Source organism: Hoplias malabaricus, chromosome 7, assembly GCF_029633855.1.
Source record: "Hoplias malabaricus isolate fHopMal1 chromosome 7, fHopMal1.hap1, whole genome shotgun sequence".
NCBI lineage: Eukaryota > Metazoa > Chordata > Actinopteri > Characiformes > Erythrinidae > Hoplias > Hoplias malabaricus.
Genome location: NC_089806.1, coordinates 38,307,507 through 38,335,317, shown reverse-complemented (window position 1 = coordinate 38,335,317; position 27,811 = coordinate 38,307,507). Strand labels below are relative to the sequence as shown.

The window sequence follows — 27,811 nt, the reverse complement described above, 5'->3', positions numbered from 1 at the left end:
CAGGCGTGGTCCACAGGCTAAAGCAGGGATTAGGTCTGAGCAGCAGATAAACAGATTATTCCCAAAACGGTCCTTGCTTTTTTAACTTTGCTGAGGCTTGTGGCTCTCTGAGAACAGCCACACAGATACACGCAAAGTCACACACCCACACACACAACCCCACTACCTTGGGTGGGCTCTCTTGATCGCTTCCTCGCTCACTACACCCGTCACATCCCGGAATTCTTACTACCTACTCTATCGGCATCAAGACCAATGTGATTATGAGTTTCAAAGCTCAGCTTGTGGATGTCCAGTCTCTGTCTCTCTCCAATGGCGGGCTCCATTCCCCTGAGATCTACCTGAGGTAGAAAAGACCTTTTTCTGCTGTCCTTGTCCAACACAGCTCTAGGAACCATGCTCTTAAAATGTGGGCTTCTACTTGGTCTGATCTTCTTTGCTGTACCAGTCAAAGGGAACAAAGGTAAGACTCTCTAATTGTGGAAATTATATTTATAGACTTTACAGAGACAAGGACACATATCTAAACTGTGAAAAGTCAAGGTAACCTGGGTCCATGGTTGGTGTAGTACCAATGCCATTTTGTTTTTAGTTTTATAGACCGGATTTAATAAATTAATGTGTGAAGACAAAATAATTGTCTGCAATCAGACACCAGCATTTGCGTGCTTCCAAGATTCTTAAGACGTAAGATGTTCTCAAGATTTGTAAGTAACAAATAACACTGCTGTTATGCAACTGAGGGACTGGGCTTTCAAATTTTTTGAGCCTTATTTTAGCCTCACATTCTTTTATCCTTCCAACCTTAAGTATTCTTCAGTCTTATGTAATCCCATAGGCCTGCAAGTAGCACTCGTATTAGCTACGTTGAATCTCACATTGACTATCTCTTCACATTCAAATTCATAGTCTAAAATGGCTTTGTCCTCCAATATACCAAGAATACATTAAAGATCCAAAAACAGCCCTGCTGGTATTGCGCAATGTCCTGGCAGGGCCACATGGTAATGTGTTACAAGGCCACGACTGCAGCGAAGACGCAGCATGGGGTGGCCAATCACACACCAGGGTGATAAATCGCTCACCAGGGTGGCCAATCACACATGATGAGCTTAAAACAAAAAAACACTTCACCCAGGCATGCTAACATGGCTAAAAGTGAATGAAACCCAACACTGACTCTATATGTTTTGCCTCAGCTGTGTGATCTGCCCATGCAAGTTATTATGCATTATTAGTAAGATATCAGTGAAAACCTGCTAGCCCCAAAACATAGAGGAATATGGGGAATTTCAGGGAAACGTGGGCAAAAAAAGCTTGTGATCCAGGCCAGTATTAGCCAGTCTAGTCAAGATAGATTTGGACAGATATGGCTTAGAACACTCCACAATCCCACACACACACAGCTTTTGGGATGTATTTGGTCAGCTAAGGCATCAATAAAAAAAGATTCTACAATGGTGGGATACTAAAACATGTGTAAACTCAGGTGCAAGGACCATTTAAGATATTTTAGTGCCTCTGGGCATTGTAATTTTGGCACCTTATCTCCACAAACTCGCAAATAATGAAGACGAGTTTCTCTTAACATTGAAAGCAATATTCTGGTGCCCTCTAGCCACTGAGAAGTGCAGTCACCCAAGCACCAATATGCTAACGAAATTTACTTGAGCTTTTAGTTCATATTTTGGTCTAGTTTTTTGGAGCTTACTCCATTCATGCAAACATAATATCCCCAACGTTTCTCAATGTATCAGTCTGAACTAAGAGTCCTGCTAATTGATTCACCCTTTGACTAAATCATTATCTTGTGTGAGGTTACTAAGCATATGCTGTCTAAATGTTAATCTTTCAAAGAATTGCTGATAGACTGACGGGTATTTGTCTGCTGACTCAAAGCCGGTCAGGTGTTTGCATTCCCTGAAATTGATTTTTCCTTGGCCTTGACCCCGTGTAGGAGTCGCTCGAGTTGCCTATTAACCTATGGCAGCCATCTTGATATTTAGCCCATTGTTAGAATGGCAGGAGGGGGTGCCTGGTCAGTATTCACTCTTTATCTTGTCCTTTTCTGGCACTCCCGAAGTCTTAGCCCACCCCCACATTTTCCAGTCCCGTTGGCATATTCAATGGCACAAATCGATCAGGCATCTGAGGCGATTTGTATGTAGGCTTAGCCACCTGTCAACCAAATCAAGGTTTGTTTACAGAAAACTGCCTGCTTGGAAAGAACAACGGGCTGCCTCACCTCTCGGGGATGGGAATGGAAAAATAATAAATAAATACAGAGAGAAAAAATTTCTCACCTCTGAGATACCGTTAAGATGTCTAGCAAATGATGTTTAAATAGGTCCGTTTACAACATGCTTTCAGCATCATTCCCAGGAGTTATCTGCTACCTGACTGCGGAGGGAATTGAATGGAAATGCATGGATGATGCTAAAGCAGGAATCCGATATTTGTTGTTTCCTTGGCGACTGCCAATATGAAGCAGCAACATCGTATCATTTAGGGTATAATTACTGCTGCCAGTGAGGTGAAAGGCCTGATGGATGAGTTGTTCTCTCTCTCAGACTCTGTATGACACAAAGCCACAGCCCACCCCCCACCCCCATGCATAACCGCTCAGTATATAATACTTGCTAATAATGCGGACATGCAGCATGGGGAGAACAATATGTTTCCAGCACAAACAGGTCTATTACAATAAAAAAGCCCATCTTCATTAATCACACACCAGCAACGAAGCCATTGGTTATGCTTCTCAGACAGCTAAGAAAATGACAATGCTTCCTTGTGTTCTCTCTCTAGAAGGAAATGGACAGAACCAAGTAAGTGAAGCCATTGGCTCCCTGCACCTGACCCAACTGCTGAGTTCATCCAAGCAGGCATCCCGGATCAGGTCCGTCTTTGAACTGGAGAGGCATCGCTCCAAGAGGTCAGCCTTTTTCCACTCTGGGGTTAAAGTGTGTCCACAAGAGACCCTCAGGGAGGTGATAGCCAGTCATCAGGCCTATTACAAACTCAGAGGTAAGCATTTCAAATCACAATAAGAAGAAAAGCATAAGTATTTGGAACACTCCCCGATTCAGGTTAATAGGTAACATGGACATGGGGGTCATTATAAAGTGTACAAGCTGGAAACAGAGCAGCACCTCCAGGAGGTGCTGGTGGTGTCAGTGGGGTTATGTGGTTAACGGTCTTGTCTAAGGGCATAGCCAGGTATTCCCACTGGATTGAAACCCATAACCTTCCATCTACTAGTTTTAGGCCCAAGGAAATTGAAGGACAGTAAGGGTTACCAGGAACAATAAATTATTGCAATTTCTGACTGATATTGGGCAATATTTGAGCCCCACAATATAACACCAGGCCTTCTGGATGTGTGACGCATGGCAACAACCTCCTCACTGAAGACTATCTGCTCCTATTCTGGCTCTACACTATTTCAATCTTTGGTGATGTTGACGTGGTGTTAAGGGCAGTCGACTATGTGCAGTGTCCCATATACTTCATATTGCTGGAGCATGCCTCCTTTTATCTAGGCATTGTTGCCAAAAGAGTGCTGTGGTAATATCTGCATGACTAGTATGGCATTCAATACTTCACTAAAACCTTTTCTTTTCTCCCTCAAACTCTTCCAACTGCTCAAGTCACGTTCAAAATCTCCTAAGAGGCCAACTTCGCTTGCAAAGGATGCAATGGATGAAGATGTAAAATGGAGAATGGAAAGCATTCGCAATTTAATAGCATTTTTTATAGTTGAACATTGTTATACTCTACCCATCTCCACCCTGACTGGAAACTCCATTGTTCTTGGATGTCCTGGACATGCTTCAGTCCTGCCACTGCTTCTGAGGTTTACCACAACAACAATTCCAGAGCTCTCTGGACCTTGTGGACAGTTGTGACTCATGCTTTCAGTGCATTTTCCAAAGTGTGGTGGATATTCACTCTTAAGATCAGCCTCTTCTGCAAATACAATGCTGTATTGGAAACGTAATCTCCTGGGGGCAGTGTTCAGCCCAAAAAGGCAGAGAATGAGACTGAGTGCATTAAAAGGGCTGTAATGTTCGCAGTGTGAAAATAAACTTGATTTTTATAGGAGCCAGGAAGAGGAGGAAGATCAGGATGAGGAGGTGTTTGAGCCCACAACCGCGTCAATGCCGGCCACGATCAATGCCTTTCAGTGCCCACATAAAGACATCATTCTTTGCTTTCGCAGTTTTCTTACTCTGCATCTCCCTGTTCTTACTTCATTTACTTTTTTTGCTTTTTCTCAAGCTTCAAGCAACTAAGGAAATAACTTTTTCTCTGGGAGAAATGAATGAAGTCTTGGACGGTAGGGGCAGTGGGTCATCCAAAACGTGGACGGCGTGACTGCTTTCTACATACATTGTTAATTTTTATAGCTCCACTGACCACATAGATGCACTTTTGTAGTTCTACAATTACAGCAGTAGTCCAGCTGTTGCTGTGCATACATTTGTCACCCTATTCTTCAGTGGTCAAGACCACATAAGCACCAACACAGAGTAGTTATTATTTGCATGGTGGATCATTCTCAGCGCTTGGTGTGTTGGTGATGGTTGTTGCGCACAACTGGATCAGACACAGCAGTACTGCACCACCTACATATTTGGTCCACCTTGCAGATGTAAAGCCAAAGAGAGTAGCTCACCTGTTGCTGCTCAGTTTGTGTTGGTCATCCATTAGTCCTTCATCAGTGGTCACAGGACACTGCCAGCTGGATTTTGTTTGGTTGGTGGACTATTCTCAGTCCAGCAGAGACGCTGAGGTGTTTACAAACTCCTTCCTCTTGTTCAGAGAGAGCTATCAAGCTTTGATTCCTGTCAGTGACTATTCCTCATGCTCTGGGGAGGTTTTCCTGCTCACTTGCTGCTAGGACCTGGAACCCTGAGAAGCTCTTTTTGTGACAAATCCAGTTGTGAAAAGCATTCTACATAAAAAATAAAAAAAAAATGTGGAAAAGAATCTTCCTCAGGGGATAATCAAAAGCCGTATTATTTGCTTTTCTAACAAAATTATACTTGCTCGTCTTTCTTTAGGGCAAAGTATGGGCACCTATGGAGCAGTCCATTGATCATGTTCTTGTCAGTGTTTACCCAGCATCAGCTGGACAGCAGTGGAGTAGAAAACAAATGGATGCGATCAGGATGAAGTACGAGCGCCAGTGCGATCCATAATTCATGGTCAAGAACAGTGGTGCTGCTGTGGGGGAGTTTAAGAAACTGCCTTTTGGCTTGTGGCAGGTGTAGAATGAATGATTTGTAGCAGTTGACTGGTTCTCATCTCTCTCTCTCTCTCTCTCTCTCAGTGTGTCAGGAGGCAGTATGGGAAGCATTCCGGATCTTTTTTGACCGTATTCCCGGCACCAGCGAGTATCAGAAATGGGTCCACACCTGCCAACACGACTCTCTCTGCATTTCTGACCTAGCCCAGAATTTCAGCAGCTCTGAAGAGCACATAGACATGGTGTACAGGGTGAGAATCAGTCTCCCAAAAGTTTATGACCACCTCTGATATTAAGTGATCCACCCTCCTGTGATCATTAACATGACTTATAGTATCCACAGGACCCATTGTTTTCCATAATGCACCAGACACCTTTCATAGAAGAGAGGTTTTATTATCCACTACAGAGCACACAATGGCTACATAACTGTTAGTCTATATTTCATTACTTCAAGGTCAATGTAAGGCTACACATAACCCACCCCAGCCCCCCTCCCAATCAATGCAACTGCATGACAGCAGATATGTTTTGTGCAATAACTACCACAGCAGATACCCTGCAGATGAACTGAATCCTCCTACCACATTAAAAGACAAATGTCAGCATGTACAGCATATTGAATTAGCAAACAGCAGCACAGAGCAAACAGCAGAAAGCATATACATCTGGAGATTACGAGCTAATTAGTCTAACAAAATTCAAAGTCTGGCTAAACAAATAAGAACAAACGAGTTTCAAACATTGTTAATGTCCCAGCATGTGACTTGATACCTTGAAAAAAGAAAAAAAAGTGAAAATTCCTGGAGAATACCAATGAATACATGAGCCTTCCATTATTCATGAAGCAGAGAGGAGTGTTTAAAGTTTAAACACTAAACACTCTAAATACACAGGGTTCTTCAAATACACCAAGGACACAAACACACACAGTGGGTACCTGCTCGTCCAACACCTCGTCTGATATAAAGGCTAGTAGGGTGTTTGTTCCCAGACGTTCAGACAGGTGTATGGAGAATCTGATTGCATTCAGCCACTCGAGTCCTCGGGTCAGGATGTTGGGTGATCAACTGTGGATCAAAACCACCATTCAAAGGTATTCTCAAGATATTGGAGGGTGCTCCCTCACTCCAGAAAATACTGATCCACTTCTACACATCTCAGTGCTGGGGAGTGTTATACTCCTCTAGTTTACACTTGGTACACCTTAGCTTCAAATGTCCATATGAGCATTAAGGAAAGAAGTGGGGAACTGGCTGCCAGCCATAGTGCCCAGGGAGCAGCTAGGTGTTAGTTGCCTTGCTCCAGGGCAGTTCAGCCAAGAACATTAAGGGAAGAGAAAGCACAGATCCTTCATTCCAATTCCATTTCCAGTCCCAATCCTACTTCTCTAACATTAAAGCGATGGCTACCCTCAAATGGTAAAGGGCCCACTTTAAAGTTACTGAAATCACCCATTAGAAGAGGTGATCTTTTGGTTAATTGTTATTTTTTTAAGCTTCTTTGAGGACTCCTCATTCTTCAGGCTACAATACAAGTTCTGTTCAGGAGCAAGAATAATAACCCAACAAATGCCATAGCAACTGATAACCCAGCTTAACAATACCATTCCCCTTTTCACAGCTTTGTTAAATTGCCTGTGTACAGAGCGTAATGTTAATTACAGACATTGATTTTCGCTGCAACACAACAGGCCTATGATGGCTCACCTTTCAGAGCTATGAAATGCCAGGAAAATCAACCACCGTGAATCAGAATGAAAAAATATAACTACACTTTAGATGTGTTCACTGTGTGGATTTTCGGTCCCTGGTTCAATTTAACATTCCTCTCTTGCCATTAGTAACACCAGTTAGCCTCTTTAAAATATTGTCTCCAAAATGTCTATGGTGTGGGCTTTGGAATATAGGGAAACATGTTTTGAGGCAGTGTAAGCTTTAACAAAGGCATGGTGTCATTAATGAAAGGCACCAACACCCATTCCGGTGCTAACAGCCCCAACTTGGGGAGAATCTTCAGCCTGCCAAATGTGATGGAGTGAGTGAATAAGTGAATCAGTGAGTGAGTTACAAGCCAGTTTTAGGACAAGACATTTCTGTGATGGTTTAATGAACTCATTGTGTTCACTCAAGCCAAATTAGGGCTAGAATTGGTAGTTTCAAAACAGACATAATAGTAAACACTGGTGAGCCTTTCACAACAAATGCAAATTTCATAATAATGGCATATTACACATCAGTGCTCATGGCCGCTTGTGGTTTATTCACTTAGCTTTTACCTGAAACAGTCTCAGAATATCTCTTACAAAACACACACACACTAGTTCACTCACTCATGTTGCAGTAGGGGCACTATTTACTGTTGATCCAATATTGATATTTCTCTCATTGTGATTTACCATTTTAAAAGTTGTGATGAATTATATAATTCACATAAAATTAACATAATATTGTATATTCCAAAAACATGGAGGTTAGGTGAACTGGCTTCTGTAATAACTGTCCTGGAGTGAGTTAATGAGTGTGTATGTGAATAAATGTCTGTATTTGTGAGTGAATGTGTGTGTGTGCCCAGATATGGATTGGTGTTCTATCCTGGGTGAATGCCTAGAGCCCGATGCAGTCCTCCAGGTGGACTCCAGGTGTTCGTTCCTGGTTGAGAGTATTGCATTTCATCTGATTCATAAACAACTTGGATATTGTTGGTGGTCTGTGAGGAGTGTGGTGTGTTCTCCCTGTGTCTGCGTGGGTTTCCTCTCAAACAAGCAAACACAGTGAGAATAAGTGAGAGTGCCATTTCCCATGTATTTTTTCCACAAAGTTGTCAGTTTCCCAGTGTCTGTCATTGTATCAGTCTCGCTGCCTCAAAGGAAAAATGAGAACTAAAAGCGTATCAGAATCTAGACTAAACCACCAACAAAGATAACACTCAGATCTGGAGACATTTCCTAAAGAGTCTAAGAGCTATCTAACCTGTCTAACACAAGTGTAGTGTGATTTTTTTCAGTGACTGAACTAGGTTTGTTATTTGTCTTCCAGAGAATGAATATTCCAAGGGACACATCTCCAGAAAGGTGAGAGTATTAATCTGTCAGGGTGCTCAGCCTCTACTATCACAAACCCCAAACACGACTAACATGTTAAAATGTCCATTCTGCACTTCACAGTGATGACACAACGATGAAATCAGAAACAAAACCTGTGCCAGAAGCTACAGACGGACCCCCAGTAAAGTAGGACCACCCTTAAATAGCCGTGACTATTTTAGAATGCACAGAACAATCACTACAAACAACATTAAATTAATATAAGAGTTGTTTTCTTGCATTCACAGAGAAGACACAACGACAAAAACAGCACCAGAGTCTGTGCCGGAAGTAACAGACAGACCCCCAGACAGGTGAGACCACCACAGAAAAAACATATGCACCAGCTCCACTGACCATACAGGAGCATGTATTAGTTCTACAATTACAGACAATTATAGTCCACCTGTTGCTCTGCATACTTAGTTTACCCACTTTCAAAGCAGGCATGATCTGAGTGGTGGATCATTCTCAGTGCTGCAGTGACACTGAAGTGGTGGTGGTGTTGTACTGTATATAAGAGTGGATCAGACACAGCAGTGCTGCTGGAGTTGTTAAACCCCACAGTGTCACTATTGGACTGAGAATAGTCCACTGACCAAAAGTGTCCAGCCGACAGCGTCCTGTGCAATATCCTCTGATGGTATTAAGAATCAATACTGCATGTAGTATCTTGTTTTTGCATTCACAGAGTGCACACAACCACAAAACCAGTGACTCAGTCAGTGCCAGCAGTAACTGGCCAACTTCCAGAAAAGTAAGAGCACTAGAAAGTAGCTGTGTATAAAGTTCAGTACCAATAATCAATGTCCCAAAACAACACCAAAGAGATAATATCTTAATATTTAAATCCTGCACTCACAGAGAAGACCCAACAGCAAAGGTGCTACCAGAAACCACAGAGAAGATTCCAGAAAGGTAAGAGCACCACAAATCTTTCAGTATCTAATGTCCATAAACATACTGTGCAAAGATCAGAGACCATCATTAAATCCACTGATCTGATTTCCAGTCAAATCCCCTTTAAGTGCAAGGCTTAGACATTGCAAGAGTGAGGCTTGTCTTTCTCCCATGGTCTTTTCCCCCATTTCCTAATTTGATTTGATCTAATGTCTAATTATTAATAACATACAAATGATACAAATTAATGTTGTTCTGTTACTGTGTAAAAATATATATCAGTGATATATTCGCATATATGTAAATGTTCATTTCTGCACCCACAGAGAAGACACGAGTGAGGAGCAAATGTCAGCAATAACTGGTAAGGTATAGGGGGGGGAGTAAGAATATTGTCTTGAATATTAAAGTATATCCATTTGAATTGTTAAATTAAAGTTTTTAAATGGTTTGTGCTAGAACAAGCAGAAGTGGTCCCCATCCACCCTGAGATACCAGTAGATTTATCCCGTCCCACCAGTGCAAGCCCCTCAAATGTCCTGACAGAACCAGCAGGAACCTCTGAAGACTTTAGAGAAGAACCTACAGAAGTCCCAAAGGAGGTCAGTACAAAGTCAAGCCGTAACTCCTTGAAGTTCCAGTTGAAGATTGATTCTCCAATAGTTGTAGACGATGCTTATAGTGTGTAGCCTATGTGCACCACAGTGGACACAGATGCACAGCTTATAAAATCTCATTAAAAAAGCATGAAATGAAAGGGAATGTTCAAATGCAGCTGCATGTGAGCTTAAGATGACCACGCTCAATGGCAAGTGGCAGTAAGAAAGGTATACAATTCCTATAAATGGATGGAGCTGGAGTGACATTTGTGCTATAAACCTAATCAGCAATCAGTATTCTTGAGGCAGAATGCCATCAAGTCCTCACAGCAATGTTCCAAATATAGTGTAAAGCATGCAGCAAAGAAATGCAGGGGTATCCTCTAAAAATACACTTAATTTTATAACTGATGGATACGCAGGCTTCCAGAAACATTTGGCCACAGTGTAGGTGAACCCCTTGAACTCGACCCCCCCTCCCCCCCTCCCCCCCAGCTCCTACCAACACCCCCCGCCCCAAACGGTACTGACGAAAGCTCCTCTTAACTCACGCAATATACTTCACAATGAATTTTTAACAGCAGGGCCGCCAGTGGTAGAAATCAGCAGTAGATATATTCAGATATTAGTGCTACAGGAGAAGATGCAGAGGATATGGCAACCGCTTCAAAAATTTAGAGCAATACTTTTTCTCCCGAAAACACACACTCACACACCTTACAGTGGAATATTGCCATGAAGTATGATCGCGTGCTGAGTTTGACTCCAGAGACAGCTTTAAACTACACTGCACTATTAGCTAATTATCTACACATCCGCTGCCTGAGAAGCATAATAACAGCACAAAAGCTAATGCATTCTTGGAATTTAAGACCACTTTGCAGCATTAATCTTGCATAATGTTGATTGCACATGACTGTACAGATGGGTGCAAAAGTTTGGACACACTTGGTGCTGCTGAATGTCTAAGTGAAGACAGGATAACACAGCTCTCACCAGAGGACACACTTAGATATTGATTTTCGTGTACAATTTAGCACCCACTTTTTATTGGTTGGTTAAATTTACCATAACGTGGCTGAAAACGTGTGCTGGGTAACACCACTGCCTTCAATGCAGCAGAACGTGGTTCGGTTTCCCACTCGGTTAAACACACTATGCCTTGGGCAACACTTTATTTAAAAAATGTTCTCTTTCATCTTCTGTAACCTTTCAAACTAATCATGGTAGAGGTGGTTCCAGAGTCTGCCTGGAATCATTGGACACAAGGCAGCAACACACACACTGCACAGGGTGCTAGTCCACACTCACTCAGCAGAATAACAATATAAGGACAAGTCATACTGTATCCTCAAATTAGCCCAGAATAAGGAAGATATTCTAGTACGTTGTTCACAGGAGTATGACTTCTGCAGGACTTGGAGATGCCCAACGTGGTGCCCGAGGAGCCGGTGGAGCAGGCGGTGGAGTTCACTATCAGCTTGGTGGATCCAGGGTACAGGGAACTGCTAGGTGACATTGATTCCCCTCAGTACCACGACCTCTCACGCCACCTACAAGATCAGGTGAGGGTCTGTGTAACTGTTGCAGACTTTATTGACAATAGCTGTGCCCACTACTGCATACTGCAGTGGTGTCCATTGCTTTAGGCATGATGTTAAGTTTCCCACTCATGCCAATCTACATCCACAAACACAGCCATAGAGAAACTGTTGTAATGCAACAAGGACATACTGTTGCAGCCAGCACTTCCATATGGGGCCCACACGGGCAGTTTAGCCCACGAGTTTAATGCCTGCTCCACATATGGATGACCTTTTGGGGCGGTGATGGGGCCAGGATGGATTAAACACAGGTCCATTAGGAGCAGCCCAACTGAAAACACAACATCTCAACGGCCTGTTCATTAATCCACCCCTGGTCTTGCTTATGGTTATGTATACAGTGTAATCAAGACACTACAAACACAGTGTGTACCTGCTTAAACCCCTTGTGACCATCATGTCCGGCCCAGTGGCATGCTAACATGAGGCTAATTAGATGATAGAATATCAATTTATTTGATACCTGAAGGTACTCAATGTAAATGTACTTTGGGGGCACTCCCTAGAGGAGTTGTGCTGAAAAGCTGCTTAAAAAAAGGCAGCCAGGTCACATCAGGCGAAGCACAGAGATTAGCTCAGTGCTACACAGATAGGCTTGGCTTAATTTATCAACTTGAAAAGAGGAGCAGAAGAAAGTTTTCATGCCAAAAAAAGATGCCTATTCCATTCGTGTTCTCTACATTCCTTCTCGTCTAGGTGTTTACCTTTGTGTTTTGCAAATCACAGAGGTTCACATGTAAACGCAGCTGGGGTATATTCACATTAAGATGCATTTTAACTCACTTCGCTATGAATTTTATGCTAATTCCCTCTCTCTCAGATCCAGGCACTATTAATGATTGGCCGAGGCAAGGCACCAGTTGGTGGAGTCCCTAATTAGCGAAGCAACAGTAGACACAGGTGGATAGAGAAAATGAACCTTGCAATAAATCTCTCCTTTTGTCTGCTCCACACAGATGCAGCACGTGTTCGATGACTTGCCTGGGTTTAAAGACATCCAAGTGCTGGGTATCAGGTAGGTCACTGAGCTGGCTTCAGACTCGACACACTCGGGAGATGAAAGGGAAAAACTCAGAGGATGAGGTCATTTTCTGAGGTAATCAGAAAGACATATCCTCCTTTTAAAGCTTGTTGATTAGCGGGTGAATCACTGGCTGTACGCGGCTGCTACCCACGAGGCCCCAAAGAACCATTGGACATAATTGCAAGGACATAGCATTCATCTGATAAAAAAAAAAAAAGGGGGGGGGGGGTAGGGGGAATCCAGGCTTGGTTTCCAAGAAGTAGTGTAGCGTTTGAATCATCTTAACTGTCAAACGTAGTGTCACTCTCCCTGGTGTTTTTCATCTCAAGATGTTGCTGGGGAAGCCATCCACGCTGCTTGATCATCTCCAGTCATTTTGGACAGCTTACGAACACTGACTAATTGCTGCACTTAGCTTGAGTCACGTAGAGATGCCTGTCCATGCACATAGTCATTATGTAAAGCAGACAATGTTTACATTTCCCAGCAATCTTTCATCAGATCATTTGCGCATGCAAATGAACATCAGCGCAATGTTACATCAGCCTAGTCATAAATGTTTTTGCCTTTTTAGGCAGTAATGATGTCTCGCCAAATGTTACTGACCTCTCTTTTTCTTTCTTTGAAATCAAGCGAGACGGAAGGGAATGATGGGTAATTGTATTAAAGAGTAGTATATAGTGTAATATTTACTAGTACAATTTAGTTTACAGTAATTCCTATAAAAATTAGTAGTGGTAGCATTAGTACTGTACAATGAATATAATAGATAATGTATGTTTATTAGTTAATGCTAATGAAGTTAGCACTTTCTGTGTATTATTTCTTTATTCTCCACTTCAAAAATTATACTTTAGCAAATTAAATAATTATTTTTTAAATGACTGATATAGCTAATATTATTTTATTTACATACTGTGGTAAAACATTTATGATTTTTCCAACACATTTCCAGACATGTTTTCTTGTTTTATTTAAAATAAACCCATATTATTCTTTTAGCGTTAAGCATTTGCTTTTTGAATTATACAAGAAAAGAGCATACACACATTTTCCTTTGAAGTAAGTTAATAAACCTTGAATAATATATAAAATTCAAAACCTCAACGTGGGAAATATTATGTATAGTCACTAGGTTTCATATAATTTGCCAAGATAGGAAATGTTTGTTGTGAAGATGAGCAAACAACTGAGCATTATCATTTTAATTATTTCTTTCACAATAAACCCATCTTATAAGCCTCCATGTAATTTGAGTTTGACAGCTGGCAGTTGCCGAGCTGTGGATGAAAAGGCAGCATTTCAAGTAGTTCTCACAATGTGCATCCACTAATATCATCCAGTCAGATGCCGTTTTTACCCTGGCTTTACAGATCTGGAGGAATATCGGTGCATTATGCGGTCATCTTTGAGATTATTGCACCTGACATTGGTGAGGACAGCCTTGAGGACAGCACGGGTACAGCAGGGGGACCTAGCCTGAGGGAGACGATGACAAAAGCCCTGGCTGAGGAGGCATCTCTGCCAATCGACCTTGATACGCTGACCTTTGATCCAGGTAGATATTTGAGATGAAACCAGCAGCCAGAGGAAGGAATATTTCAGCCATTTTTAATTATATACATTCTAACAGGCGCCTCAGAAAAACTTTCATTTTTTGTTTTTACTTTTAATCACACCAGGTAAAACTTTGATATCAACGACGCCAGCCTCTGAAGTTTTAGAGAGTGTTACAACAAAGGTAACTCAATGAGTAGTGCATTTAACTCTGTTCTGTTTCAAGTCATACATTGCCAATAAAAATGTTACATCTTACCCCTGTATATAATGTAGTAACAACAGTTAATTGTTTTTTAAATTTACAGTTTCCTAAGACAGACCATAACTATGATGTAGGAATATCAACAGAGCCTGTGGAAGGTCATCCTCCTCCAACTAAAGATGACCATGACCTGGGCATATTATTACATCCCATGGTTTCTACAGAGGCAAGTGACTCTCAGACAACTCCACCAACAAGTGAACCTGAAGTGGAGGTGTTCATTACCCACATGATTGAAACAATAACAGGAGAAACCGGTGAGCTCATAAGGGACATGTTTCCCTCCACCCCACCGGAAGTACCTAGCGAGTCACCAAGTGAGGAGAAGACAGCTGTTCCTGATAGTGATCTGACTCCAAACCTTATTTCAGAAGATGATCTACCATTACCAACAAAAGATGGACATCTCCCAGATACTGACATGAGACCTAACATGATATCTGAGGTTGACATACTTTCCACATCAGTCACCTCAACGCAGATATTGCTCACTACAACAAAAATTACCCCTCCCTCTGAAGATACAATGTTACCAGTTACAACAGATGGGGCAATCACCTTACAGCCTCCTACAGAGTCAATAGACTCAATGATCAAGGAGGACAAAGAATCAAACACACTTCCAGTAGAGGAAGAATCACAAATGTCAGAGTCAGACAGAGAAGCCAAGATCCTACAGGGTGGTAGCTCAGGTGTAACTAAGCCTGAAGAGGTTGGGCAACCTGAAGAGAAAGCAGAAACCATAGAAACTGAAGAACACTCTGCGGGTGAGATTTCTGAAGGAGGCCATGATGATAAAAAAGCAGAACCCGAGGGAGAGAGTACAGTATCACAACCTGAAGAGACTATAGTAACAAAGCTTAAAGAAGCTGAATTAACCAAACCTAAAGAGACTGGGATCAGAGAACCAGAAGTAGTTACTGAGGTTGAAGGAATAGTAGTAGAGGCAGATAAACCTGAAGCTGATGAAACAGAAGCCAAAAAAGAGGTGGAGGTACCAGAACTCAAAGAGGAAGTCCATGTTACACAACCCAAAACAGAGGTTGACGTAACCATACCCAACAAAGAGGCAGAGGCAATAAAGCCCAGAAAAGACATCGAGGTAACAGAACCCAAAACAGAAGTAAAGTTAACAGAACCCAAAGAAAAGTCTGTATCAACACAACTTGATGAAGTTGAACTTAGAGAAAAGACAGACACATCAGGATCTGCAATACATGTTCAAGTACCTGAAGTTAAGGTTGAAGTGCCAGAACCTGAGAAAGACATTGAGCCAGTTAAATTTGAAGAGCATCCTATAATTGAACAAACTGACAATCAGGGTGAGATAGAACAACCCCATGAAGAGGCTAAAGTAGAAGAACCAGGTTTAAATGTTGAGGCAGCAACACCCGAAAAAAAAGCTGATTTACCCACACATGGGTTAGAGATTGAAAAAGCAGAACACAGAGAAGAGTCTGGCCTACCAAAAATTGAGCAAGAGGCAAAAATATCTGAACCTGAGGATAAGGTAGTAAGTAAAGCTCCCACACCCGAAGAAGTACCAACGGAGCCCCCTGCCATCCCACCAGAGCTTGAGGATTCAGTGAAGGTACCAGAACCTGAGGATGAGGAAGCAAGCCAAACTCTGATACCAAAGGAAGAACCCTCTGAGCCTCCTGCCGAAATGATTAAGATTATTCCACCGCAGATTTCCACTGAAGACACTGAGCCTGTTGGTGATACTGCTTATCATCACCCTGAAGAACTGGGCAATCTACCCTTTGTGCCCATAGAGGGTCCATTACCTATGGAGAATGAAAATGAACCAGAGTCTGTGGATTATTCTCGTCCCGAAGAGGTCCCAGTCATTAAGGAACATGTGGAAACTCCATCTGAAGGTCCTCCAACTCCAACAGAGGTCATTGCAGCAGAACCACATGAAGATACCACAGCCAGTTCTCAGCCTGCTGAATCAACGTCATCGGAAGTAGTACCCAAGACACTCACGGAGGCAGCTGGCCAAGAAGATGAAGAACCATCACCTGCTGAGGATTCTGCGATTATCAAGAGAGGTGAATATTTGAACATTGCTTGATGCTAACACACAGTAACAGCTTCAAATGCTTGTGCTGTGAAGAAGACACATAACATGATTAAGGCAGTTAATATCCATACTTCGGCTGTGCATTTGCACGAGCACTAATAATTAGCCTAACCTCTGGGGGAGAATTAATGTGCTAATTTTAGATCCTTTTGCTGCCTTCACTGATAAATGTTCTATCTTGTTCATAATTTAATGCATACAAAACATGAGGCTTATGACAATTCATTAATTACAAGACCGCATACTGTCAAGGGATGTGAAGCTCAGAAAACAGTGTTCCTGCATTATGTTGTATCATATTTATACACTCAACAATATAATATAACGTGTGATGATAAATATTCAACATGGCAGCATGGTATTGACATAGGTAGTGTCGCTAAAAGGGTGACCCTTTGACCTGACCCTGATCACTATGAAGCAGTTAAAGAAAATGAATGAATGAGTGTTCAGTAGTGCAGACATTCTGGTTTGACAGATTTGAATGATTCAGTAATCCTGCCTGTATCTTCTGTAGCTGCTTCATGGTGATCCGGGGTGCTGTGGGTCCAGACTCTACCCGGATTAATTGGGTGTAAGGCAGGAACACATCCTGGACAAGGGTCATACTGCTGCACAAATCTCATTAACTGTTAAATTCATTTTTATTCTGGGCACACAGGAGACGAGGAGGACACGGGTAAAACACAGGTTACCCCTATAAAGCCAGCATCAGTCCCAGAACAACACCCTGCAACAGAGTCTCCTCCACCTACTGCATTTAGAGACATGAGGCCTGCAATAACACAACCACCTGTTCAAGAGCTGGAGGTAGATGAGGGTGAGGAATTACCTGCATCTGCAGAACCTGTCGACATGGAAGAGGTAGAAGCTGTGGTGACTGAGAAGACAGGTGTAACAGAAAAAGAGGCTTCACCTGATGACAACCTAGGCCCCGAGGTGCAAGATCTTGCCCGGGAGCTTGACCAGATTGATGTGGTGAGCACAGAGACCATCGACCTCCTAAGTTACGGCACTGGGTACACCTTCCCGAATGAAGAACATCCCTTTGAAAGCACAGTCGCTCCTCCTCTGAAGTACCTGACCACACCTTTGATGACCACAGCTAGCAAAGGCAAAGAGCTAGTGGTCTTCTTCAGTTTGCGCGTCACAAACATGATGTTTTCTGATGACCTCTTTAACAAGAGCTCTCCTGAATACAGAGCTCTAGAAAACAGATTCATTGAACTGGTAAGTGGGGGAAAAAGTGGAAATGGTTCTTGAGGAATTTTAATTTTAGAATAGACCATTGAAATTGCTTTCTGGCTTAAAACCAGAGGTCAAGAGTGACCTCTTTTTTAAGAGTTGATGAACTGTTCATATTGTCATTTATCCATGTCCTCTCACCATAATACCCAACATCCCTCATACATATATACATCATGCAACCGATGGGAATCCCCTATGGTGTTGACCATTTCTGACAGCTAGCCTAGCCACTATTCTTTAGGCCGGTAAATACAAATAAACTAGCACTCATATGACTCTTACATTGTCCGTCAAAACCATACTGGTTGTCGTCGTTTTTAACCCTTTCAGCAAAGTGGTATAGAAAAGTTTTTCTCATCTTGAAAATACATCATGAGAGTATTCAGACTGGTCTAAAAATGAGAGATCAATGTTATGAGAGTTTATGCTACACTGCTATGACATGAGTAACCATGTTCCTCAATCATGCAACAATGGATCGGTTTGTCATTTTGGCTGCAGCATCAGTTTAAAAGACTTGTTGTGCTATAGCAACAGTTGGCTGTTCCTAAAGATTGAGCACTCATATATATATACACACATACACACCACGGTGTGTCTTTTCAAAAGCATTTTCAGTACAAATTCTTCCCAAGCACGACTATAATTGCACCTCATGTACTGTACACAGGTCAAAACTGAAATCATGACTCATCAGCAAAATAGACCCACGAGAGAAACACTGAAAGGACTTAATGTGGGAGCAGGGAGCAGTACAGCGCATGGAAAACAGCCACAAGAGTGCGGGATATTTCTCTTTAAAGCAGCACTTTTCAAAATGACCCTGTCACAGGTCAAACCTTCAGATACAAAGTGTCTTCTAGTGCTCAGGTCTCCAGATAGACTCATTAATGTCTCGGATAAAGGCCTCTCACAGTGCTGGCTTCTTTCCTGCCGGCCCTGGGGTGCGAACAAAAGAGAGAAAATCACAGCACTTCAATGCCTCTGCCTCAAAAACCACAGAACGGTGTTTTAATGACAAAGGCAACAAATTAGCATGCATCACTACTGTTTTCTCTGCAGGAGTTCTGTGTTTCTTTTTTTCCCAGAGCAGACTAAATTTCAGACTTTTTTGCAGAGGGGAAATGAGATTTTGAAGCACCACACTTGAGGATGCATTGTGAGCTTTGAAAATGAAAGCTCATTATAGAAAAGGTTCTTGTTTTTCTGTCTTCTCCAAGTACAACGTGTGAAGTGGGGGTCCCATAATTGAAGACAAAGCCTTAATCTCAAAAACCCACAAATCCTCTAAAAGTAAGATCAAGAAGAAGATTGCTAAAAGTTTGACTTAACTTAACTGCTTACATTCTTGCTGATTATCTACAGCCCACAAGCCATTAAATTTTGTTAAACCCAATGTTACCAGTTGTCCTTCCACTTGCTAAGACTATATTTATTTGCAAAAAAAGGCTACTTTCTGAATCATGGACTCCCAAGACCTCATTAAAACTCCATCCTTGGGAGATATTTCTTGTTCAGGAGCTTATTATGAGACATTCTTCACTTACAAGATATTCTTTTTTTATGACTGTGATATTAGCTTCTACTTTGTTATTAAAAACAGACGTGTAGGGGTTGTCTGTTAAGATAACCTTTCGTGAGGAGATTTCCACTGTCCATGTCCTCTTTTTTTCCCAGCTGTTACCATACCTGCAGTCCAACCTCACCGGCTTCAAACAGCTGGAGATCCTCAACTTCAGGAACGGCAGTGTTGTGGTCAACAGCAAGATGAAATTCGCCAAGTCCGTGCCGTACAACATCACACGGGCCGTCCACTGTGTTCTGGAGGACTTCTGTAACTCAATCGCCCAGCGGCTGGACATAGAGTTTGACAGTGGGTCACTAGACGTGGAACCAGGTAAACACAAGTGTCAGACATAACTGTCTACCCATACAGTGGAATGCCCATACAACACTTTCAGATATTTACATTTAGAAGTCATCTTGGTGTGGGACATGGGAGAAACCACTGGTGTAGTTCAACTGAATGAATATGCTTGTGTTCAATAAAAACTCACTGCTAGTGGTTCATGCTTTTTCCAAGTACCCTCATTGACAAAAACACATATATAAACATATCTAGATAGATGGCAGGTATTATGCAGAAATGATTACAGGTGTGGTCTGATTACACACTGAGTCTTGCCACGGGAGCATGTAAAAATGCCCTATAATAGGCTCTCAGAGTTGAGTAGCATAGCTCTTGGTAAGACTTGATAGGCATGTCTCTATGACACACTCGATGACATATTGACCAGCTGACAGACTTTGAGAGGGGCCCCATCACTGGACTGAGAAAAGCAAGGTGGTTGTTTCAACAAGTTTCCCTCATCATCTCAATTCTGACTGAACTGTTAAAAGCTGCTGGAGCAGTGATCCCTTACATCTGTTGAATGGAACTGTATCTTCTTTACTGACGAATCCAGGTTCTGTTTGGAGTCCTCAGTCCTGCTTTTGGAGCCAATGCTGGCAGGAATGACACTAACAGCTCAGTGATATTTGCACCACTTCCTGTGGCCACATGTTGCCGCTCCTGGCAGGGTTTCCAAATGGCATTTTTAAGCAGGATAATGCTCATCCACACAGCAAGGGTTTCCCAGGAATGTCTCTTCCAGATTACAACACTTCCTTGGTCTACATGTTTGCCAGATTTATCACCAGTCGAGAATTTATGGAACCAGCTTCAGCAACCTATGAGCGTGCAGGATCTACAGGCCCAGCTACAAAATCTGTTTGCAAATGTGCACAATACAGAACCAGCAACTCATTTATGGTGTGTTTTCTTGGTCAATGTGTGTATTTTTCATCATTGTACAGTACCAGTCAAATGTTTGGACACACCCACTCAGGGAGGGTTTCATTGGTTTTGGGCCATTTTCCACATGTCGTGAATGTACAGCACCAATCAAAAGTTTGGACATCTTCTCATTCAATGGTTTTTCTTTGTTTTTATTATTTTCTACGTTGTAAATGAATGTGGAAGACATTAAGACTATGAAGGAACACATATGGAATTATGTACTAAACAAAAAAGTGTTAAACAAACCAGAATGTTTCATACTTAACATTCTGTTGAGAATTCTCTTTGACAACAGCTTTACACACTCTGTGTGTTCTCTCAGTCAGCTTCATGAGGTCATCACCTGGAATGGTTTTCAGTGAACAGCTGTGGCCTCGTCAAGAGTTCATTTGTAGAACTGTTCCCTTCTTAATGTGTTTGAGGCCATAACTGGGATTTGTGCAGAGGTAGGGGCTGGTACGCAGCTCTATACAGTGAACCTGTTCCACCAATGACTAATGAGAGGGTGTGTCCAAACTATTGACTGGTACTGTATGTTCATCCAAACATTCAAATTTTTTAATATAACCCCCACCCCCAGGTTTTTTTCAGTATATACTGTATGTTCTGTTTTACAGGGTTCCAACTGACCAAAATTATTGTTCATTTTCTATAAAAAAGACTGATTTATCAGTCAGCTCAGGTTTTAGAAAAAAAAAAAAAAACAGAGTGTTTGCCAAAGAGCTGAGGTGTAAATCAAGTGATTTAAAAATATTCCGAAAAAAAAAAGACTTGTTCAAAGTGTAATAGGGACCAAATAAGGAGTTGTCCTTTCTGTATAATGAGTAGATAAAAACTCTAGCAATGTCTGTCATCTACTGCCAGAATTTCCCTTATGTGCCGCCTCACTCCTTAATGCTCTTATCATGAATTGTGATTCAATTTGAGATTTCAGTAGCTTTGAATCATGGGCTGAGAACTCTCTTTGAGATCAGAGATGTACTCCGTTTCCTTCACCTCCCGCCCACCCTGCAAACTGTTCACTATACATTACATCATTTCAGGTCACAAGCTAATTTCTCGGCAAAGGAGTCTAACTTATTTAAGGCTTTGCTTCAGGCCCAGTGTATAGTGCCTTTATCTCTCCCTTAATTACCTAAAGATTATGTGCTTGCAAAGCATCGGTTTAACACCGGAGTTCATCTATACAAACTAAAGCAGTGGAGATGGCAGATAGCAAAGAAAAAATTCATTCAAATGGCTTCAGGCAGGGCATTGTGGGTACTCATTAAAAGCTGCTGCCCTGGCCTTAGCCTTAATAATTTCACACTGCAGAGGTGCAGCTGAAAGAGAAGAAAGTGATGGAGTCTCTCCTATAGGAGGCAGTTCATTAATACTAATGTGCTCCAATTTGCCCACTCCTCCAGGTGATCAAGCTGACCCCTGCAAGTTTCTGGCCTGCAACGAGTTCTCACGCTGTGTGGTCAACCGCTGGACAAAGGAGGCCGAGTGTCTGTGTGAACCGGGGTACGTCACGGTGGGTGGACTGCCCTGCCAGAGCCTCTGTCTCGTGCAGCCGGATTTCTGCCTCAATGGGGGAGAGTGTGAAATTGTACCGGGGCATGGAGCGGCTTGCAGGTACCTCACCATACAAGAAAGGGCCATTTCTGTATAAAATACCGTACATACCTCTGGATTTTTACTAGAGTTGACCACAGCTGATGCCGACCAGCCTGACCGTCCAGGTCTTGCTGCTTAGCATCACAGTGTAATCAAGTTTCTAACTATATGTTGGTAAACTTGTTTAGCGCATATTGCTTCAATACTGTTCAAATCTTGTGTGTTTACATGTGAGAACACCAGAGGAGCATTACACCCACAGGTTCATACTCTGCTTTCCTTATCTTTGTGGGGACATGTGTCTTTGTGGGAATCTGTTACTATTCTTATATAATCCTAAAGATCTGGACCCTAACGGCCAGAGATGAACTTCAAATTCACTGACGCAAACTGGTTTACTCATTTCAACCTTTAGAAGTCAATGTTATTGGCTACAGTTACACATTTAAGTAGATACTTGTGTTGGTCAGTTGTGGTGGCCCTTCACAGAAGCAGCTAAATTAAGGTTGTAACAGACAATCAAGCCCTCCCATTGGTTAGCACTTCAGAAACTGAGCTTTAGAGTGTAATAGGTTTATTAGCACTTCACATTGGATTTAACCAATTTTGATTTTCAAACTCTAGACCATCTGGAATTTTGAGATACAGCACTGAGAGTGAATTTAGGGCCCTAAAGGTCTACTTTAATACCACTAAGCCTTGTATACAGAGTTATGCAAGCGATAACGTTATATAGAGAGGGCTATTATACCTTACCAGAGAAAGGGGGCAGGGGGCACCAGTGTTGCATTCTTGGACTCCCAGTTACAAATGACTGAGGCATCACTGGGCATGTACTTCCTGGTCTCCTGATGATAGGACCAACACTCCAGGAGCCCCCTGCTACATACCAAAGTACATAGTGTAATAATACAAAAGTAAATATTGACTTCTAAGAGTTGAAGCATATTGGAGACATGAACTATTATGGGATACCCGAAGCACTGGACCCTGCAACGATAGAAAAACTACCACACACACTCACTGAGCTACTCTTATGAAGAAAGACCTTAAAGACATAGCTGCTCTTGTGTTATCACATGAGATGATGCTCTAACTGTCTCTCTTGACCCTTTTAGATGTCCCGTAGGTAAATTCTGGCACTTTAACGGGGAGAGATGTGCCGAGTTGGTCTCCGTGCCTCTAGACCCTTTTCTTTTTCTAGCCTGCCTTGCGGGGGCCCTCACCTTTGTTTTTGCCATCCTTGCACTCTTGATATCTATGTACAGGAAATGTGTACGGACCAGAAAGACACTGGCTTTAGTGTAAGCAGGTCTTTTTTCGTCAAATTTCACTGTCTTGCCATTAATTTCCTTTTGGTTGTATGTTCTTCACGCATTCACACACACACACACACACACTGAGCATCATTGGCCTCAGGAGTCCAGAACACTAAAAGTGGCCCTAATAACCAGCTCTCATTGAAAGGGTTCACTGATATTCCCCGTGTTATTAAGGCAGAGCCTGTAAGAATTCCATCTCACACCCTGGCACTAGAGCAGAGGCCACCTAGAGACAAAGGTGACAACTCTGATCTCCATTTTTCCTTTATTTCTGCCCTAATGTATTTGAGAGGGAGCCTAAAGCTACGAAATATTATAGCAATCAGTATCAACATCAATAATAAATGTATAATTAGGCCTATTAGTTAATATACTCACACACGGAGACACATGCCTCACCCATATCACAGCTCCTCTAAACTATGTGAAAACCACTGGTCAGCATCAAATACCATCAACTATAACCCAGTAGTATCTGGTGCTCTCTTAATATTATCTGGAACACAAATAGTTATTGGTTCCCCAGCAACAGTAGTTGGGTTCCCCTCAAAGCTACCTGGCATCCACGCAGTAGTACTCTGGTTCTCTCCTAACACAGTCAGCTGTATCAAAAAGTATCTGGTGCTCTCATTATATTATCTGGAGTTCTCTCCTAATATGTTGTGTCCGTTCAATAGTATCTGAAATCCTGAACACTTTTTGATGACTACACTTTGGTGCTCGTGTAACGCTACTTGGTGTCCGCTCCATAGTATTGTTTCCTACTCAAAAGTGTCTGGTGCTCACCAGTTGTTTTCCTGGAGAAAAAGAAAAAAAAAAGTAATGAGAAATTCCTTAGCAAATAAATAATTGAGTTTTACATAAACACTGAGGTGTCGTTTTTTCCCTTCCATGTTAAATTAATGTTTCTGCAGGTGATGTTTAAATGATGTTTAAATCTGTGCAGCATTTGGTACATCCAGAGCGACTGACTGGTTCCTAATGATGTGACAAATGCCAAACAACGCAGTATCTAAGCCTCTTATTAGCGTGGTCTGATATTCCTTCCCTGAGCAGGGAGTTGAACCCTCGTCTGCTGAAGGCAGCAGTGTTATCAACTATGTTTTACATGTACGCTACACAAGCGGTGCATTGCTGAAGAGAGAGAGAGTGTCCTACTTTCCTTGGAATGAACCCTTTATGCAGAAATACACATTAACTTTCCCCTCATCACAGCTTTTACTGGAATTTATAGAAAGGATTTATATTTTTTGGGGTATTTACAGAATTTCTTAATTTCATGAAATAAATGCTACATTATAACGCTCTCTCAAATTCATAATGGTCTAATCACATTTATCAAGAATGCAGGACTACATTATTTGTCCAAAAGATTGAAGACAGTAATGTTCTTGTGACTGAATACCATCAAATTCTCACAATGTTGTTCCTAATATCTAATCTTAACCTTTAGTAGAAAAGTAGAAATTGAGATCTATTACAGCATCCATTTCAGAAAATGTTGGTTAAAGCAGGTGTCCAAAAACTTTTGGTGAAGTAATGTAGAAGGTTGGGTTTCTTCTGCTCCCCCCCCAACAGTTTTAAAGGTGAAGTCCATGTAACAGTATCCTTTCTTGGCTGGAGAATGAGGCTAACCTGGGCAGGTCAAGCCTCTCTGGACTCGCCCACTGAACGTTTCACATGTCCAGCATAATCCTTTAGCAAGTGATGAGAGCCAAATCTTTAAGACAGGAACACAGTCCAGGTTTAGACACCTCTAGTGTGCAGTAATTCTACAGAGAGTGGATTATCTTCTCTCAGAACGTCACTGTACAACGAGGCTACTCCAGGGTCAACAGATTTGTGCCACAGTAAATAGCCATTTCCATTACATCAAACCCCTTAAATGGCTGCTACATTCATACACCATGGTTTGTGCAACCCTGTTTTCTAAAAGGAAACAAGTAAAAACGTCCTATACCGAGTCTAATATCATGTGTTGGCTAAAGCAGTATTTGGCCCTCCATCAATGAGCTCTGTCCCAAACCTCTGGGATGAGTTTGTTATGAAAGTGGTGTTCAAGAACTAATAATTGATACACATCAGCACCTGACATCATTAATGTTTGTTGCTGAATGCCATCAAATCCTTGCAGCTATGCTCCAACATTTATTGTAATTCCTTCTCTAAAGGGTAGAGCTGTTACTGCTGCAATAAGGGGCAACCTACAATTGTATACAATACAGTTCATAATGGGGTTTCTAGTAGAGATGTGCCGATCCGATATTCAGTATTTGTATCGGTTCGATTCTGGCCTAAATTGTGGGCTCGGATATCGGAAAGGAACAAAACATGCAATCCGATCGATTAAATATATAAAAAATTTTGGGGGTGAAATTTGCAACATGCCTAAAGCCAATGCAGCACTTTCACATAGGACCGGCAGACATCATGTGATAGAGCGATTGTTGTGAGAGGCCTGTAAACATGTCCGCAGTGTGGAGTTACTTCACAGTCAACGAAGAAAACAGCAAGACCTCCGAGTGTAATTTGTGTAATGCTACTGTCTCACGAGGTGGTATCAGTGTTGGGAAACTTTAACACCACGAACATGATTAAACACTTACAGAAACACCACAGAAAGGAGTACACCGAATTTATCAAGTTCTCGAATACTAGGAAGAAAACTGTTTCGCATTAACAAACGCTGCTGGAAAACATTTTTTTCAAAGCAATTACTTAAAAAAAAAAAAAATCGGATTAGTGTCGGTATTGACAGATACCAAAATGTAAAATATCGGTATCGGTATCGGACCTAAAAAAGTGGTATTGTGCCATCCCTAGTTTCTAGAATGTGTTTGGAGATCCAGGCCTTGTGTATTTTAGCTGAGATGTGTCAATTTATATTGAGTGTCCAAACATTTGCATATGACTATATTGTTTATGTAGTTTATAAAGAATAAGGATATGATAAGACTGAGAAATTTAAGGGGTTAATGTAATGGAAGCTTGAGTCCAGTTGGTCTATATTTAATAACTGGACTAAAATATATATACAAAAAAAAACATCTTTTCATTAGAGGACACTGCACAAGACGCTCAGACATGGACTTTGCATCAACTTACATTATGTACCTAGAGCTCCTCACTAATATATCTTCTTTACAGAAGTCCTCTTGTCGTGCTTCACCCCTGTGACTGTCCCCTTTGAGATAATGTACTGTTGACGGTTTCTTTTCTCCTGTACGCTTGTCTTTATTTCACAGTTGTACGCATTTCTGTTTCTGTTTGGGGGAAGCTTTGTGTGCCTCTAATAGAGCATTCATTCTTTTTTATAGAAACCTCGACACCACCTCACTGCCAGGTCTGACAAGTTAATCATATGGACAACAGACCTCCGCAAGTAGCTCTCTCTGAGGTATGGAGCACTTGGTTGTTGTATTTTTCTTCTTAATATTAGCCACAGCTGCTAACATTAATAGAACAGCCCTGAGAAATAAGTCAATTCTGTTGTTAGTTCCTAAAAGTAACTCTGGTTTAGTCCCTATTTAGCACCTTATTCCAAATACAGTTATAATTTGGCTAAATATATATTTTCATCATAAATTTACCTCAGATTTAGATATGTTTCATTACCCATGTTCTTTCATTTTTACACTGGAGATACAACACTAATGTGGCTAATAATTAACAAAAGCTAAGACTGAATCCATCTTTTATAATTTTACAAACTAGGACAAACGCAAATCAAAATGGCTGCTCTCACTGTAAACAGAAATAAAGCACCACTTCTACACTGAAGGATTGATAGCAGTATTACATTCAAATTAAACTCCCTCTCTGGTTATTAATTATGGCCTTCTTTTATTTTAGAAATAAAAGCCCTTTTGCTTAAACGCAACTGTGCATTTTTTACCTGAATTCAGTACGCATGAATATACTGAAGTAGTCCCCGCCTTAATCTCCATTTACTCTTTCAGTACTTACCAGAAAAAGCCCCATACCATAAGTTGATGTGATTAGCTTGGATTATGAACGAATGAAACCTGGCTCTTTGAATTGGCCTGTTTTAGACTGTTATTGTAAAGTGAAAATGCTCAGCCATTGCTTTGACGGTTTGTTTGCTAATGATACCACTTCTAGCGTAGCACAAATACCACACAGGCATTTAACAAGATTAAGCACTTGATTTTCACTGGTGGAAGTTTTTATTTTAAATCAAAATAATGACATATTTAACACTGATCAGTCATTAATGAGCAGTCATTATGAAGGACGTATAACTTGTAAGCAGTTCTCAGTAGCTGTAAATAGCTTTGTCAATAATGAAATACCATAGTCGTTGGTTCCCCACTACTTCCGAGTGATTAATCAGCACTCCTTCGTAGTTAACAGTAGTGAGTTAGGTGTTAATGCAGCACTATACGTTACTTCTTGCCAATTCCCTGCAGAG

At 41.6% G+C, this 27,811-nt stretch overlaps 1 protein-coding gene across 1 annotated transcript; it reads left to right on the top strand.

Annotated features, from left to right (window-relative positions):
• Nucleotides 1-396: 396 nt before the first annotated feature.
• LOC136702741 (interphotoreceptor matrix proteoglycan 1) lies at nt 397-26,736 on the top strand. Its single transcript, XM_066677885.1, has 17 exons — nt 397-463; nt 2,809-3,027; nt 5,336-5,512; nt 8,258-8,324; nt 8,585-8,650; nt 9,201-9,254; nt 9,563-9,600; nt 9,696-9,838; nt 11,251-11,400; nt 12,396-12,454; nt 13,837-14,021; nt 14,360-16,339; nt 17,033-17,601; nt 19,297-19,516; nt 21,865-22,075; nt 23,176-23,361; nt 26,697-26,736. The coding sequence occupies exons 1-17, from the start codon at nt 397-399 to the stop codon at nt 26,734-26,736; spliced, it is 4,431 nt and encodes a 1,476-aa protein (XP_066533982.1).
• Nucleotides 26,737-27,811: the final 1,075 nt, after the last annotated feature.

Bases quoted from the DNA above. Each gene is read 5' to 3' on its own strand.
- LOC136702741 (XM_066677885.1), top strand. From the start codon at position 397: ATGCTCTTAAAATGTGGGCTTCTACTTGGTCTGATCTTCTTTGCTGTA. The intron at 464-2,808 runs GTAAGACTCTCT...TTCTCTCTCTAG, and splicing joins ACCAGTCAAAGGGAACAAAG to AAGGAAATGGACAGAACCAA. The intron at 23,362-26,696 runs GTAAGCAGGTCT...TCTTTTTTATAG, and splicing joins AGAAAGACACTGGCTTTAGT to AAACCTCGACACCACCTCAC.